The 17,241-nt window shown below is 39.8% G+C and overlaps 1 protein-coding gene across 11 annotated transcripts in view; it reads left to right on the top strand.

The window, feature by feature from the left end:
- RBM39 (RNA binding motif protein 39) overlaps positions 1-17,241 on the top strand; it is a 29,062-nt gene that overhangs the window by 943 nt on the left and 10,878 nt on the right. For 3 of the 11 annotated variants that reach the window (XR_014935911.1, XR_014935910.1, XM_015881275.3), the window contains exons 2-13: positions 2,373-2,436; positions 2,659-2,730; positions 4,301-4,350; positions 6,024-6,218; positions 11,347-11,412; positions 11,518-11,571; positions 12,930-13,047; positions 13,645-13,797; positions 14,310-14,447; positions 15,755-15,820; positions 16,719-16,923; positions 17,011-17,088. Coding sequence is in view for 8 of the 11 variants with exons in the window: in XM_015881275.3 (XP_015736761.1) it covers positions 2,386-2,436; positions 2,659-2,730; positions 4,301-4,350; positions 6,024-6,218; positions 11,347-11,412; positions 11,518-11,571; positions 12,930-13,047; positions 13,645-13,797; positions 14,310-14,447; positions 15,755-15,820; positions 16,719-16,923; positions 17,011-17,088 (1,246 nt within the window). In the remaining 3 variants the exon portion in view is untranslated. Of the gene's footprint in view, positions 1-2,372; positions 2,437-2,658; positions 2,731-3,693; positions 4,039-4,300; positions 4,351-6,023; positions 6,219-11,346; positions 11,413-11,517; positions 11,572-12,929; positions 13,048-13,644; positions 13,798-14,309; positions 14,448-15,754; positions 15,821-16,718; positions 16,924-17,010; positions 17,089-17,241 lie in introns of those variants that run through there. The other 8 variants (XR_014935912.1, XM_015881278.3, XM_015881276.3 and 5 more) reach the window with 7 other exon arrangements.

Below are 17,241 nucleotides of genomic sequence, written 5' to 3' on the forward strand. Positions count from 1 at the left end.
GGGTGGTGAAGCTCTGTGTAGCATTTCTCGATGCCTCTTGTTAGCAAAACGTGGACGGAATTGGTGTTTTCAACTTCTTATATGTTACAACATAGCAGAGAGCTATGGGTTTACGTTGCAAAATACCGATGAAGTCAGCAGTATTAAGTATTATGTTCTTTTAGGCTTCCTGTTGACCAAAGAAGTGTCAAGTATAATTCATTCCTATTTTATCTGTTCTCCAATGATGTCAAGCACAAAAAGCTTTTATCTTCCTTAAGAAACAACAACAACGAAAACACTTTTATTAGAAATCCTTTTAGTGTTTTTATGATCTAATGGAGGGCATTTGGCAATCTGTTACAATTTCGTATTTATTTAAAATTTATAGATTCTTATCTGTGATGTTTTACTACAAAAATTACTGTGTGCGTTGATTTTTAGCTGGAGTTACTGAGTCGGTAGATCTGTGTGTTATAGAAAGAGAAGGTCCTTTATAGGTGGTGTGGTAGCAGTATTGCATTGATCACAAAGTGTACAATTGCGTGAGCTGAGGCCGAAGGTCTCTGTAACTCCGTGCTCTGCCTGTGGCAGCACCAAACAAACAGCACAGCCCAGGAGGAGCTGGAAGAGAGAGAGAGGGCTGTTGTGGGGCAGTGCTTCCCTGTGTGTCTCTGCTACTTGTGGCTCAGTGTCACGAGGTGTGTCTTTGTTAAATGAAAAGCCTTTTCTATAAACTTTTTTTTTTTTTTTAAACACAGCTTGTGGCTTTTTCTTTGTTTGGGGCAGTAAGTTCTGTGGCCCAGTGCTTTGTGATAATGCTTTTCTGCCTTTTTTTGAACCTTCCATTGGGTGGTTGTTTGCTGTTACATCTATTTGTATGAGCGCAGCAATCAGCATTCCTGGTGTGCTTGTCCATGTGGTTCACGATTGGGCTGTCTCTGTTCTGTCCCCAACCTCACCTTTGGGCCACTTCTCTTCAGTGTGAAGAATCCTGCCCTAGCTATGGGTGGATGTGTTATATTGGCAATTGTTTCTTGTTGAAACCAGGTTTTGACCTGGTGCTTCGTAGTGGTGCTTAATCATACTACTTCATTTAGACATACCTCCTATTGGTAGAGCAACTGGAGTTTAGTTGTATGCCTGTATTTCCATGAGTTGAAAAGCTGCCTGTAAATACTCTGTGAAAAAGTAATATGTAGCCAGAATGTGGAAACTAAGGATGGCCATGTTGGTGGCAACACTGTAGCCGAGAGGCAGTACTTTAAAAATGATGTTAGTGTGCCTTGATGTTAAGCAATTGACTGAACTTCCAGAGCTCCTGTACTAGTAAAGGTTTGTTTTATTTGTTGATGTACTGATGGGGAAGAGAGACTTGGTTCTTAGAGGTTGTGGAGCTCTGGTGCAGTAATCTCGGTTAAGAGGTTATGAGTGAACAGCTTAAAGAATTCTGTACATTTGGAGTGATTTAGTTATGCTGGGAAAGTGCCTGGAGAGTGCAGTTCTTGTACAGCGGTACCTGCAACCACGGTGCAAGAATTATCATGCTTTAAAGAAGTTTACAGCACATGCGGAGGCAAATCTTCTATCCTAAAGGCCTTCCTTTTAAGTTCTGAAAATAAAGAACCTCTTTAATTGATAGTTTTTATGAAATTGAGTCTGTTCAACACTGCAGAGAGTTTTGAGATGTTCTTAATAGTGGACTTGCATAGGAAAAGGTAATCAAATGTTGGGAGGATCTGGAGTATAATAAACGCAAAATTACGTGAAGAAGATGAGGTTGAAAAACAGTCTGTGACTGGTATTGCAGGGTATGATACGGCTTCTTTTTCTTTTTTTTCCTGAAACTTGAGAGTCTGGACTAAATGGATCAGGTGTTTGCTTTTCTTAGTGCTTGAATCATAAGATTCTTCAGAAGCCTGTGCTATGCAGGAAGTCACATTTCTTAAAGGCAGTCCAAGTCATCAGGCCATTAAATGTGATGTTGGCAGGTGCAGGGAGTGTGCAGACATGTTTGCCTGAACATTTGATCTTCACATATTTCAGGTAGTCCTTTGGTTGAGCTCTGGTATTTCTTAAGGCGGCCACTAGACCTGTTTTGCTTTATCATGCATGAGCTGTGCTCTTTGGTGAGAAAGAAGTAGTTGGGAATACCTCAGTGGTTTCTGCTTGCTAATTGTCTGATAGCATTTATGTTGTTCTCAGCTATAATTGTTTGCTGCTTTGTGTCAGGTTCTTTACCAGCTCACTGGGTGAGCTTCATTCCAGTCTTATTGGAAATAGCTACTGAGAGGATGATGTGTGAACTGTAGCTGATAGAGTAAGAACAACTTAAGGGAAAACTTAACACAGAGATGTTTTCCCTCTCAGCTGAATTTTGTTTTTTCTTTCAGGTGTCCTGAAAAAATGGCTGATGATATTGATATAGAAGCGATGCTTGAAGCTCCTTACAAAAAGGTGAGAAAAACATGCCAGTGAGGTCCCATTCACCTTAATTTAGCATTATTCATGAAACTACTGCTGAACTGTAAACTAACATCCCTGGAGCCCTCATGATTTGTCTTATTGGCGATGCATTACATGTAACTTGCAAGTAAATATATGCTGTTAATGTAATTATATTGTGCAGTAGTTTCACTTCAGCGTGATGAATAAATGCCCATCTATCTCTCTTTGTAGACTTGCCTAACGATATCTCACCTCTACTCCCATGAATTCACCTTTGATTCCAGTGTGACTGTCAATCATAAGGTAGTAATTGAGTGACGTATCGCTGTACCGTGGTCCCCTAGGTTAAAAAAAAAAAAAGAAAAAACAAACAAAAAAAAAAACCAAACAAAACCAAAACCAACCAACCAAAAAAAAAAAAAAAAACCACCAAAAAAACAAACAACAGAAAAAAAAACCCCACCCAAAACAAGAAATCTCTCCTAAGATTGCCAGGTCCAGTTTGGTATAGCAACAAGGTGAATGCAGTGGTTTGGGAAGGCAGCAGGGTTCCAAGAATAACCTTTTCACCAGTCCCATGGCAAGTAAATATTTGAACAGTCTGCTGAGGGCAAGAAGAGTGAGACTTGCTCTTAATGCAGAAGGCTGGTGGTTAATCTTTTAACAGAGCAGGTGGAAATCAATTGCTGAGTGAACGAAATTACCTACATTCTTGGATCCCTGAATAGGCCATTCTTAGCAAGTAAAAGACAGTATCACAGTCTGCGGTGTCATTCTAGAAAAACCTCCTGTATTTCTCTGTCCTATTTCTTCAATTAAGAAATGTCAATTCTGATGCAAAATTTTTATCCATGAGTGTAGTGATGTCTTTTGCCTAAACCAGCAGCAAATGACTACTGTCTTTTTTGTTTTCCACCAAATGGTGGTGAAGTGTTAACGTCATGCATGCTTTAGCACTGGTTTCAAAAGTAATGTGTATCGAACTTAAGTCGTTTAGGAATTGTACTTCTGATGTAACCTATGTGATTAAATTGTAAAGCAAGTTTATAAATAATATAGCAGCTATTGTTAGTCTGTTCTGCAGTGTTAATTATAACCATGTCGTGAATTTTGAATGAGCATTGTAAGTTTTAAATTGTATATTTAGTTTATGTAATATTTAGTAGTTATATAAAATCTTGAAAAGAAAATTGTAAATTGTTATGTTAAAATTCTTGTGTCCTGGTTTAACATGGATATTTTCCATGTAAACAGGTATGGAAATAGGGAATGTTTAGGCTGGACTGGTGGATTATTGATGACTTTCTTGGGAGTCGACGTTACTAAAGCAGTGTGAATCCCTGTTTGCTTCAGGGCGAGATGTGTGACAGAGGTGGCATCAAGCTCTTACAACCCTTCAACGAAAATGAGCGAAGATCTCGGGAATGGCATCGGTCACAGGAAATGGATAGTGGCTGGCTGCTAGCGTAGCCACTGGGGCTTAGGCAGAGGTGTAGCCTTGGTACTGATCTGAGGGGAACACAAACCTGAAACCTCCTCTTGTGTTTTATAGAAATAACATTTAACCACTTGAGTGCTGAATTCTACAGGATAACTTACTCTCTAAACCATGTAAGGAAGTATCTACAATTTAATAATCACTTTTAAATGATGTATGTTTTGTATTTCATAATTGTATGACTTAAATTTAAGCAGCAAAGTGGTTAAACATGCCTACTTTAATTATCGTAAGCTTTCCATATTAAACTCTAAACAAGTAATTTAGTATTAAAATTTTTGTTTTGTATTTTCTTATTCCCATTCCCATTACCCTTTGACCACTTGAAATGTTTCCGCTTCGTCCTCACGATGTTCTTCTATCAACCCTGCTTAGGATGAGAACAAATTGAGCAGTGCCAACGGCCACGAAGAACGCAGCAAGAAGTAAGTGTGCTAGTGCTCTGCATTAGGGCAAGGGGCTGGTGCTGTGACATTCAGTATGCACATCCTTAGTGTTAAAGGAAATTAATTGGGGAACCTTGATATTTGCAGTTGCAGAAGTTATGAATTTTCCTTTTTAACTTATGAAGTTACACCCTTGTCGGTGATACCATCAAATCTGTGGAAATATTTATTGGTTTAGCATCAGATAAAAGTACAGACTTAGTAGGTTCTGTATGATTCATCTCTTGTATTTTCTTACACTTGTATAAAATTGTAAGCAATTTAGAGCAGTACAACAGATAACGATTGGATTGCTTTTTTACAAAAGCTTCCATATTGGGTTCCACATCAACTTCCCCTCTCCTCACCCCTCCTTCTGTCCAATGTTTTCATTATTACTTGTATTCTCCACAGAGTATTGTAGAATTTCTTTTACTACTTTGTATAACCACTGCTTTAAATAACTTCTAAAATGACATGAGAGCTTTCAGAAATGGATTGTAGGCACACTTTCTTCAGGAAGCATTGCTGAAGTTCCTAGGTAGCCTGTGCCTTACTTTAAGGGTCTGTTCACCACAATCAGATTTGGACTGTGAACATGATTCTCTTAGTAAATACTATAACCATAAAACCCCACCAAAATTGGATGATCACAGTATTTTAAGTTGTGAAGCTTTATGATTATTATTATTTTTTCTAAAGCATTTGTGAAACTCTTGCTTCTGTTTCAGTGGCCAGCTCCCAAATTGAAACTGAGAAAGATAGTGCTTCCTGAATTTCAAAATTGGTTCTGACCTCTCAGTTTCAATCAAAATAAAATATTCAGGTGTTTGTATATGTTACTATGTCTTGCTGCTGGACTGGAGAAGAACTGGGGGGTCCTGGTGGATGAAAATCTGGGCATGAGCCAGTATTGTGCACTTAAAGCACAGGAGGCCAACAGTACCCTGGGCTGTGCCAGCAGAGGGGGGCAGCAGGGTAAGGGAGGGTGTTGTCCTCTTCTGCTCTGCCCTTGTGAGGTAGCACCTGCGCTCCTGTGTCCTGGCCTGAGATGTAATTGACTTCAAGGTTTGCCCCAGACCTGAGAGCCACAGGTGTAGAAAAGCAAATGGCTTAGCAAGGAGTGGAAGTAGCAGCTGTGTGTTGAAAGCAGATGCAGAACTCTTATATAGATCCAAGAAATAGTTCCAAGTGGTGGCAGACAGTGTCAGGAGAAAACAGTCTTCCTTTTCCTCAAAATTTCCTATTCTTTCTGTTTTTGTTTGTATTACTTGGCTTTAAAAGTAAAGTTATTTTTATGAAAAATGTTATTTTTAATATCTTAATGGTGTATTTGAAATGTTTGGAAGACAGCACATACAGTACTACATTCAATATGCACTAGTTGTAATGTAGGAAGTATTTTATTCTCCAGTCCTGTTGCTCTAACTGAGAACAAAATTAAATTGAAAAGTTCTGCAGAGCATTTGATCTTGTTTGTTATGAATTTATGAGATTCCTGATGTTTACCCATCCCTGTTACAGAATTCCTTGTACAAATACCAAGATGTAGCAGATTTTCGCATTAATGCTTGTGGCATCAAATTAGAGGAGCTTTGGAATGTGAATGAATACAGGGAGTGATGACCCTGAGCTGTGTAACCAAAGTTGCTTTTTTTTTTTTTTTAAATCAGGAGAAAAAAGAGCAAGAGCCGAAGTCGAAGCCATGACAGAAAGAGGAGCAGAAGCAAGGAGCGCAAACGGAGCCGAGATCGGGAAAGGAAAAAGAGCAGAAGCCGAGAAAGGAAGCGGAGCAGAAGCAAGGAGCGCAGGCGCAGCCGTTCCAGGAGTAGGGATCGCAGATTCAGAGGCCGCTATAGGAGTCCCTAGTAGGTTATTTATGATAAGTTGCTTGTATGCTCCCTCAGTGTATGATGTGAGAGCTTGAAGTTTGTCTGCCTGCTTTTTGCGTTGATTGTTAAGTGCCTCAGAAAAGGGACTGAGGGTTCAGACTGAAGGTGGTGTCAATATGGATTAAAAAAGAGGAAGACAGTATCATATCATGTTCCTCTTGCTAGTTTTCCTTCTTAACCACTTGTAAAACCACAAGGGAACGAATGTGTAAAACTAACTGGGAAGCAAATGCAAAAACAAAGCTTATTACAGACCTAAACTGCAGAGTGAGATTTCTACATCCTGAGTACTTCAGTGTGTGAACTGGAAGGAATAACTGTTCAAAAAACAAAAAAGGAGAAGTGGTCTGTGACTTGCATTTCAGACTCATAAAACCCTTTGCTTGTGTAATTGAAATTTCTTACTGGATTGCTCCTCTTTATGTTTACTGCAGGGCTGATTTATGCATCCAAACTTGGAAATGTTTTGCCTTGGTAGTGCCCATATGCTGTACGCTTGCCTTGCCTTTTCTCAGACTTACCTGGAGATGTAGAAGTGTTCTTCAGTGCCTCTGTCCTTTGGCTTGATAGGACTTCTGCTGTAGGTAGTTTGTGGCAGTTGGCTTTGATTTCTCAGGTGCTGTTTTTTTCACTGGTGTTATTTGCTTGAAGTTCCTGCTGTTGTATATTCCTGTTGTATATTCCTCCCATCACCTCTTTTAGCCCTCAATGAATCACAGAATGACCTGGGTTGGAAGGGACCTAAAGGATCATGTAGTTCCAACCCCCCTGCCTAGCAGGGCCACCAAACATACACATTTACTAGATCAGGTTGCCCAGGGCCCCGTCCAACCTGGTCTTGAATGAAGCAGTGAGCACTAGGCTGCATGCTTGGCTTTGGTCAGTTACCTGCAACTGCTTCCTGTGTGTGCTTTGGTCTGGGTCTCATCGTGGCTGTTGCCAAACCTTGGAATGCAAGGTAATGTCAGAAATAGGTACTAGGAAAAAGTGTTGGTTTTTTTTCCTTCTTTTTGCAGCAAGTGATGTCACTTTCTTTGGAGGAATCTCTCGAGATTTTTACAAATGTGCCTTTTCCTTTTTGATATTTTCTAAACTTGTACAGTTCTCTGCAGACTGGATTTTTTTTTTTTCTAAGGTGACTGGGTCCTTCTGCAGGGAGTGCATTCATTTTGTGCTCTTGGAATGCAGTCAAAAATGCTGGAGGCTTCAGGGTCTCATTTTGTGCTAAGCGCCCTTGATGTTAGCAGTCTCTGTGCTGCAGACATACTGCATCTCTGGGGTCTGCCTGGCATTCCTTGTGCTTTTTTCAGTCCTTTGTACTCAGAGGTCACAGCATAGCAGCCTTGCTTTTGCTTTGTCTCTCTTATAAGGCTTTCTGCAGTCTTTGCAGACTTGCTCAGGGCTTCAGCTCTCAAGATTGCAACAGTGCACAGTTGGTTTGTTTTCTACAGCTCTTTGGCATCTGTATGATTACAGGAGCTGGCTGGAATTTGTCAGTGCCACTGTTGTTGCTCCAGATTGCCTTGTAAATGCAGGAGTCCTAATCAAGATCTTCCTCCTTTAGGAGGTGGAACCTGCTAGTTGTCTTGCTTCATGGTGGTGTTGCTCATCTAATCTGCTGGAAGTTTCTACATCCTCTTTTTTGTGTGGGAGGCTATTGCTCTTTGTTTTTTTCCGTGAGTTCTCTGCCTGCAGATATTTGGGATCCTTAGCATCCTGGTCTTCTGAAATGTTTTCCTCAGGTGGAGGTTGAGAAGCGTTTTACTGCACTAATGCCTGCCTTTTCTCACATGTCCAAATGTGTTGTACCCTCATCTCAGAAGCATTGGTGCTGACTGGAGTGCACAGCAGTTAGCTGTGGTTTGCTTGTAAGTTGTGGATGATAATGGTGAAGCAGTGGATGTTGTAAAATGGTGTCAGAATTTTAGTTCTTAATCAGAAGGTACAAAGAAAAACCTCCCTTGCTATTTAGAACAAGCAGAGCTGGTTTAAAAATGAGTTTCTGCATTAAAGATCTTCTGTAGCAGTTCTTAGTTCTGGAGATAAAGCCTCCTGCATCACTGGCCTCCTTTCCTTGTGTGCCTTTGGATCTACCAAAAATAATGCCACCATATGATGACAGATTCTTTATTGGCAGTGCCATCAGCTTCACATTTTCTGAGTAACAAACAATGCTTGAAGAGATGGAGATACATCAGCTGCTGTATGGAGAATTTGGATCTGGAATCTCACTTGGTGGGGCTGTGCAGACAGTTCTGAGTTGGGTTACCACAGACAGTGTTGCACGCAGCTGCTACATCTAACTCAGAACACTTCCTCTTTGTATCGTTTTCCACTCTTAATCCTCTTTAAATGAATTTTAAATTAAGATATGTCTGCTGCTGGTGGACATACAAGAGCATCTGCAGTACTGCAGAGAGGCTGTCTGCGTGGTGTAGATAATTCTGAAGGAAAAGGATGGGCAATATCGAATAATAAATTCTCAGTCTTCAAGTTTTGTCTTTAAACCTGAGATAGTCATTACTTGTTTCTGTTTTTAAAAGTTGTGTGCTTGGCTTTTACTGTTGAGAGTGTCTGTGGAGCTTTTTCTGTGTTGTTCTTTCCACTTATCTTACCGCTTAAATATGTTAAATGTTATAAGACGTCTTAGGAAAAGGAACTCTACCAAGTGTACCCACTTAGACATCGGGCTGCCAAGTCTCAGCTGTTCCTCACGTACAGCAGAACTCACTTAGACTGTATGTTTAATATTCTGGAACCAAGAACTTAGAGCTGTAGGAAAAAGAGTCCTTATGCATGCACTGAACATTCATTGCCTCTCTTGGCCTTTGTTGGCCAAAGGTTGCCTCATCTGAGAGGCTTTTGTTGAACGCCTGGATACAACTGATGTGAAAGTGGTTTTTTTGTTTTTTTTTTTTTCCAGGCTGACTTCTGACCTCGTTATTGTTTTGGACTATGTGGCATCATGTAGGTTTAGGAAAACGTGCTTTGCTATATGTGGGGCTTATTAACCTCCAGATGTAAAGATTAATTGCTTGTTACTCAGTTTTTCCATGCATGAGAGCAGGAACTGGACATAACTGCAAAGAGCTTTTAGAATGGCAGATTAAAGAAAGAAGAAAGTTCCTTTGATCTCTAGCTTTACAAGCAGATCTCAATAGAAAAATCCAAATAAGTGCATCCTGAGAATTACTGTGACAAAGATCTTCAGAAGTTCCCTCAAGCTGTCACCTTGCCTCAGACAGCTTCTAAGACCTCTCACTCTGTTAAGTCCTTGCTTTGCCAGTTTTTTAGTGTTCATTTGTTTCTTTAAATCTTACAGTGCTTCTTTGTTGAGAGTGAAAATGAGCAAGAGATTATTGGAGGGTTAATGTTTTTTTTTTGTTTGTTTTTTGTTTTTCTCCGCATTTGAAAACTCATTTTACCTTCTCAGTCACTGTGTGTGTTTGTTTTCTTTTTAACTAGTTTTAAGCAAAGATACAGTAAGAAAACACTTCATCTTTCCCTGAAAGCTTATGATCTTAGTCATTGGCAGTTACTCAGTTGGTCTGCGTGTTAACAGTCTGGCTATTGGGGTCACTGTAGTTAGTGCGACATATGAATTGAAACAGATACAGCAGTGTTCTGCAGCAAAATGTGTCAAGGTGCAGGGCCGTTCCCTCTGATAAGATGCCAGCCTCTGAAACCAGTCCTGGCATCTCCAGATGCACTTTTTGGCAGTATATTTTTGGGATGCTGGAGAACTTGGGTGGGTGTTCTCAGCAGTCCACCCAACTTGGATAAAATACAGCATTTCCTACTCTAGGATGTTTTTCAGCGGGTATTTTTTATCCAGAGTAACCTCAACTAAACATGTTGCATATTATATACCTGTTTTTATATCATATTTTGTCTTAACAATTACTTTCTAAACCATCTGATTTATTTCCTTTTATTTTTTTCCAGCGATGCTCAGGGTCATATTTCCCTTCCTTTATCCTGGCCATCATGGCTCTGGACGTGAGCCCTGTCCTTCCACCTGTTATGGTGTCATGGCGTGTTTAGAATGGGCATCTTCCTCCACATTGTGAATGCTGAGCTAAACTATCAGCATTGCTGCTTCCCTGGGTAGCAAGACAACCTGGCTGCCTACATGGACTTAGTGAAGGACTGCATAGTATCTTCAGACCGCTGTATTTTTCAGGGTGTCTTCACATCAATTTATATCCACAAGAGAAAGAAACAATTCTGTGCAAATGGACAGTCCCCTGGCATTCAGTCTGTGTAGCATTGCCTCTGACATTCAGTGGATATAGAGGAGGAGGACTCGCGGGTGGCATTTTTTGCCTTGTGCCTAGGAGGAGGTGAAGTACAGGGAGAACACAGTAGTAGGAATTTACTGCTCACGTCACAGTCTGTTGCTCTGCCGCAGGAGCTAGCAAGAGAGCTGCCTTGCTGTGGAAGGAACGGGCAGATTGCCATTTGTTGTAACAGCCTGCAGAACTAAAATTAGATTCAGCCAAGAGATGGTTGCTTATGTAGATAAGGTTAACTGCTGGCTTAAATAATTCTGTGTTTTGATGTCCATTCTGAACTTAAAGGAAGCTATTTACATTTCAGTGACGCTTTGTAGTGAATGTAGCAGAGACAACACTAGGAAATTTCCCAGGATGTTTCCTTTGCAGGTATCTGCGGGGAGCTACTTTGCTTTCCACTTGCATCTTAAGTCTGATGCAGTTTGCAGTTTTAAGATGTTATACCGAGTCCTGTCTGCACTTGTCAGTGAGATGTGCATGTGGGGAGATGCATAAAAAAGATTGGGACAGCAGCTGTTGTTCAGAATATGTGTACATGTGTGCCATGTCTGGCCAGCTCTGGCTTCAGTTCTTCCTTAGAGTCCTGTCCTGAGGTGCTGCAATGTTAACGAAGCTGAGCAGGGAGTGTGTTCAGGGCCTGGAGGTTCTGCTGTGCGCAGCGTATGCATGCAGTGTGGGTACTGCTCATGGGAGGTGCTGGCAGGGTCAGGTGTGCGGGTGGGTGAGCGCTGTCAATATAATGTGAGTACAGACAAAATCTTGACTTGAGGCGCTCTGGTAAGTAATGTCTGTCTTTGCTTTTGCCGTAGTTCTGGTCCCAAATTCAACAGTGCCATCAGAGGGAAGATTGGTCTGCCTCACAGCATCAAATTAAGGTTTCTGAGTTTTCTCTACTTTTTATTGCAACATTAATAGGTTTTGTTTAAAATAAGACCAGTGTGTTGAAGTTTTTTGGTAACCTTGTTTTTATCTCTTTGCAGCAGACGGCGTTCCAGAAGCAAAAGTCCCTTCAGAAAAGACAAGAGCCCTGTTAGGTAGCTATTTTTATACTTGTTTTTTCCCCTCTCCATGGAAGGGAGAAGTGTAGTGGTGAAATAATGTGTGACTGACTACTCAGCTATCCAACTTCAAGTCACAAGTAATGCTGGAATTCATCCTTCAGAAAGCCTGTTAAATGAGAACATGGAAAAATGTTGCTTTTTTCCCCATGTCATTCTTCCTCCCCCACCTCTAATTTTTAGTGTACAATTGTAAATAACGTCAGTTTGCAAAACATGCCTTGCTTTCAGGTTCATGTTTTTGTGTTAATTCTAATTTAACTTACCTGTCTTTCTACTAAATATTACTAAATACAGAATGGAAAAGTGCTGCTGTTTTTTCCTGTCCATTGTTGATGTTATTTGTAAAGAAGCCGCGTAAATGAAATTCAGGAAGTGCTGATCCATTCTTAAGCTTTTCAATTAAGGAACTTGTATTTAAATCGCTGCTAATTAGATTTGTTTAAATTTAACTATATTAGTTTGGAGAATAATCTTGCATGCTTTTTTCACTTACTAGCAAAGTAAGATAATCAAGCTTTTTCTTGTGTTTTCTCAGTAAGATTTCGAACTGTAGATATGTCTAAATAGATATGTTATGCTACTGGAAGCTCAATCTGGAGTCTGGCCTGCTAATTCTATCCTATACATAAGTGCAAGCCAGATTTTTTTCTACTGTTTTTTGTTAGGTTTTTTTTTTTTTTTTTTTTTCAGTTGAAGCTTTAACGTTTCAAATGCAGTGTGTTTGATGTCAGCTGTTTGGTTGAAATCAGCACTGATCCAGTCTGTGGGATGACAGTCATTATTTGTTAATCGTTTGTTTGATTTTTTTGGGGAGAAGTGTTAACACGCTGCAAGTATAAAGCAGTGAGGACTGGGAGATGTTGGTGTACATGGCAGTGTTTATGCAGTGCCCATAGTGACTGCCAAGTGATTGGTTATATACAGCTTCTTAGTTTGGAAAGCTCATCTGATAGTAGTACAGGTCTGCTTGATTCATTTTGTGTGCTCTTTAATTTCCTGTCATCTGTTTGACTACAAATTTGTTAGTGTGGTGCTCTTCTCTGTTCATGACAGTAGCAGAATGGCAGCCTCTGTGTAGTTGGGGTTTCTGAATTTTAAATACTCATTTCCAGTCATACTTGATGTTTAAATGTTAAAACAAGAAGTTTAGTCATGTTAAATACTATAATATTAATGTTAGGTATTTGTTTCACTTCTTAGCCCATGCTTTTTTAAATATTGCTGATATTTTTTTACCATTAGACTACAGAATGCTTGTATTTAAAGTTTTATGCACTCAAAGATTAGTTATCTGAACTAGATTTTTTTTGATGCATCTTTATTCTTTCCAGAGAACCTATTGATAATCTTACCCCTGAAGAGAGGGATGCTCGAACAGTATTCTGCATGCAGCTAGCTGCAAGAATTCGACCAAGAGACCTGGAAGAATTTTTCTCTACAGTAGGGAAGGTAAATAATAAGGAGGTTAAAGTGTCTCTGAATACTTTCTCAAGTGACCCTAGCTTAGGTTGGGTATTCTGCTGAATTACAAGGATGTGTCTTACAGGAGCAACCTGGGGCATAAATGTAAGGCTCTGAATGTGGAGAAGTGATTTGTCAGTTTATTGTTGGGTGTGCGGTATGCATGCAGAATGTAAGGAAGCAGTTGTGATTCACATAAGTTAATTTTCAGAACTTTGAGTCTCCTGCAGATAATCTTTTGCCAGTTGAAGTGTAATTTCAATTTTAACTTTCAGTTTTGAAGAAATAGCGTTTTTCAGCAGCAGCTCTGCCAGCAGTAAAGTTCTGCCTTAAGGCATTGCAGGGTTGAAGGTGTCGACCTTTTTCCTGAAGAATACTGCATTTGACTCTGAATTGTAGCTTCTAATGCTAACTCTCCCTCAGGATGTTTGTTCAGAAAGTTTGATGCCACTCTAGAATTGCAGCATAATTACAGTGCCATTGATTTGGCCAGCAATAGCTTCTTAATATATCTGAAATTAAATGTTTCAGCTTCTTCCCTATTGTAGATCTGTCTGTGACAGTATCTCTGTGCTTGCCTTTCAGGTTCGTGATGTGCGGATGATTTCTGATAGAAATTCCAGACGCTCAAAGGGAATTGCTTATGTTGAGTTTGTTGATGTTAGTTCAGTGCCTTTGGCAATAGGACTCACTGGACAGAGAGTCCTGGGCGTTCCGATCATAGTACAAGCATCACAGGTAAGGACTTAATAAACCAAGCTTTTAACCATGTTAACTGGTGGCTCTGGTAACTTGCTGGGAAAGTTAGTGTTTGAAAGTTGGTCACCACTGAAAATGTGGAAAAATCTTAACAGTAATGATTATATAATTTGAACATAGAAATTGACCATGGTTCCTGGTCACTGACGTGTAAATGAAAGCTGCATTTTGAAAATACTAATGTTAATGAAGCAGTAGTGACTTTTAAAAATCCTAATATATATTGTGTGCTCTCTGACACATGCTAAAATCAGAGTGACAGTTCTTGTAAGTACAAGGCAGAGTTCTGCATGAAGTTGTTCAGCTTGAAGTTTTTAGGGAGTTGTATCTCTGTACTTAGTCGTGGTCTTTGATTTTTGTATTTGTGAGCTGATTATCTGGGCGTGCAGTGTATAAAACAACTGAATTTAGTAGAAGTATACTGCTATTTTCATTTTCATTTTTCATTATTATCATATTTGTACAGAATGTTCTAATTTTTCTCCCCATAGGCAGAGAAAAACAGAGCAGCAGCCATGGCAAACAATCTGCAGAAGGGCAGCGCTGGCCCTATGAGGCTCTACGTGGGGTCATTGCACTTCAACATCACTGAGGATATGCTTCGAGGGATTTTTGAGCCGTTTGGCAGGGTACGTTCCGATTTGACACTGGTGAGATGTTGTAGTTTATATGAACATTCAAATGACCTCTGGAAAAAATTCAATGTCACAGCCAGCAAAGCTGCTCATTTTCTCACTGTTGTCTACCTACATACTATACCACAAGGCTGTAGGTACTGTGTAAGTATTTCAGAACAAGTGTGAGCCTTCCCTGGAGATGTGGTCCAGTGATTTTGAGTGGTTGGCCTTATGTTAGAAAGCTTGAGAGTTAAGTGAGGGCATGAAGTTCCCCACAATCAGGCCTTAGTCTAGTTCATAGGGAATCTGTGGTAGTGTAATCTATTTCTGAGTATTTCTTTGTTAATTAGTAACCTGTATTGCTAACCTTTGCGGTGTGTCTCCTGCTGCTGTGATGTAGGCTTCTATCTTTACACTTTGATCAGTGGCTTCCAGTTTATGGCATGATAATGTTTCCTTACAATTATAAAAGTGAGCAGATTGAATCTGAACTTTCCACCTTAAAACAACAGCAACAAACTTATACCCAGAATGCATTAGTCAGCACAGTGCTGCACCGGTGTTTGTCTTTATTACATAAGGAAAAGATAATACATTTCATATGCTGCTTAGATAAGTTTTTTTATCAAGCCTGTTGATGGTTTTCACACCGTTTTAGAGCAGTAGCTTTGTTTTGTACATTCCGTAACCTTACTTTGTTCAGCTTTGGTATGTATAACCCTTTAATTCTGTTGTGCAAAATCTGGAATGTTGCAACAGTTGGTTAAATTGTAATCCCCGTGGCTGCTCTCTTGTTTTCTTTGGAGGCCTGGCAGTATACATATATATACTTAGCTGTGAATGAAGGTTGCTTTGTTTTTTTCCCTAGTTCTTCTGACTTTAGTGCTGCTTTCTCTTCAACCACTATTTCATGGCGCACAGATGACTTTCTCGTGTTTAAATTCAATAACTAACATTTTAGGAATTATGGTATACCAGTAATTATTAAAAAGAGGCACACTTTTCTTAAAGCCTACTGGCCAGTGATGCAGACTGCTTTTCTGCATAAGTTGGGTTTCCTCAGTGTATGGAATGCCCTGACTGTTGCTTCATGACCTTGACATTGGCTGCTTCTGTTCTTGTATCAGAGTGCATATCTTGCTGCCTCTATGCTAATATTTATTTAATGAAAGAATAAGGAACTTAGTTCCAACCAAGAAGAACAGACATACCAAACGTGCTTTCTTATTAATATATGTATCTTTGGCAGGGCTGCATGCATACATTATTTGATATCTTGTTCTGTTCCAAAATGTAAACAGGCTTATTCTTATTTTCAGATTGAAAGTATTCAGCTGATGATGGATAGTGAAACTGGACGTTCCAAAGGATATGGATTTATTACGGTATGAGTGGAATTTCCAGACCTCTTGAGCAACATTTAGTATATAGTATATATACTACTTCTCATGTAGTGGTATGGGTTACTCAAACCTTGCTTGGAAATGTCATGTTCCAGGATGTACAGTGGTCTATTTTTATTTTTTTTTTGGTTTCTCTGTGATTAAATGATGAATGTGTACAGATAGAAATAGCATACCTGGTGGTCAGTGCCTGTAGAGCAGTGCTATTCTCAGCAGTCAAATATACCTCCAAAGACTGACTATCTCATAGTGTCATTAAAAAGATGGAATTAGAGATTTTCTTTTTGTGACGTTAAATTCCAGAGGCCGAAACTTTTGGTTAAAAGCATCTTTCTTTTCATCTTGGCTCTCGGATACATAATTTTGTGAACACAGCAGTTTGTGATGAAAGGATCTCAGCGGAGGCCTCTGTCACTTGGAGACCAGTGAACCAGACTTAACTTCATAGCTAATATATGACGTTTTAACATGGACAGCAGGCTTGTGTTTTTTATTTGACCTGCATCCTGAAGCAGATAATCTGCAAGGAGTCTCCAACAAATGTGTGACAGTTAAAGTTCTGCAAGTCACTGTTTGTTGCTCTTGGAAAGTGTTGTGAGATGACTGCAGCCATGCCTTCCGCTTTGTATTCCACTGACTGCTGTATCTATGTTGTCTAGCTTCTGCAATAACACATGTCTCTGTGTAGGAGAATGTAAATATTCTGCCTTGCTTGAGTTTTGATTAAAACAGCAAATATGAATCACATTTAATGTTGCTTGGCAGCTGTTGTTATTTTTAGTGTTTTTCGTGTTTATGTAGCTATGGATGTTATGTGTGATGAATGCTGCTAAATATCATCAGTGGGATTTCTGAATGTGTATTTTTTTCCCACCTGCAGTTCTCAGACTCAGAGTGTGCCAAAAAGGCCTTGGAACAACTCAATGGGTTTGAGCTGGCTGGCAGACCAATGAAAGTTGGGCATGTAACTGAGCGCACTGATGCTTCCAGTGCTAGCTCATTTTTGGACAGTGATGAGTTGGAACGAACTGGAATTGACTTGGGAACAACTGGTCGCCTTCAGTTGATGGCAAGACTTGCAGAGGGTATGTATGGTGATAAATAGGAAATCTGCAATATTCTGTATCTTTATGCAACTTGAATTAATTGGTGTGTTTGTGCTTCCTGCTCAGGTACAGGATTGCAGATTCCCCCGGCTGCACAGCAGGCTCTGCAGATGAGTGGGTCATTGGCATTTGGGGCTGTGGCAGGTAAGAAATGATAACCCCCAAAATACTGATCATACTTGGTAATTTTGAGACAAGGTGCTGAAATGTATCTTCAGATCTTTGAAGTTGGGAACGTGGCTACTACAGCGTGTTTGACAGACTGAGGAAATTATGAAATCTGTGGGCAAATAAACA

This window comes from Coturnix japonica, chromosome 19 (genome assembly GCF_054131305.1).
Source record: "Coturnix japonica strain WE chromosome 19, WE-NBRP24, whole genome shotgun sequence".
NCBI classification, from domain to species: Eukaryota; Metazoa; Chordata; class Aves; order Galliformes; family Phasianidae; genus Coturnix; species Coturnix japonica.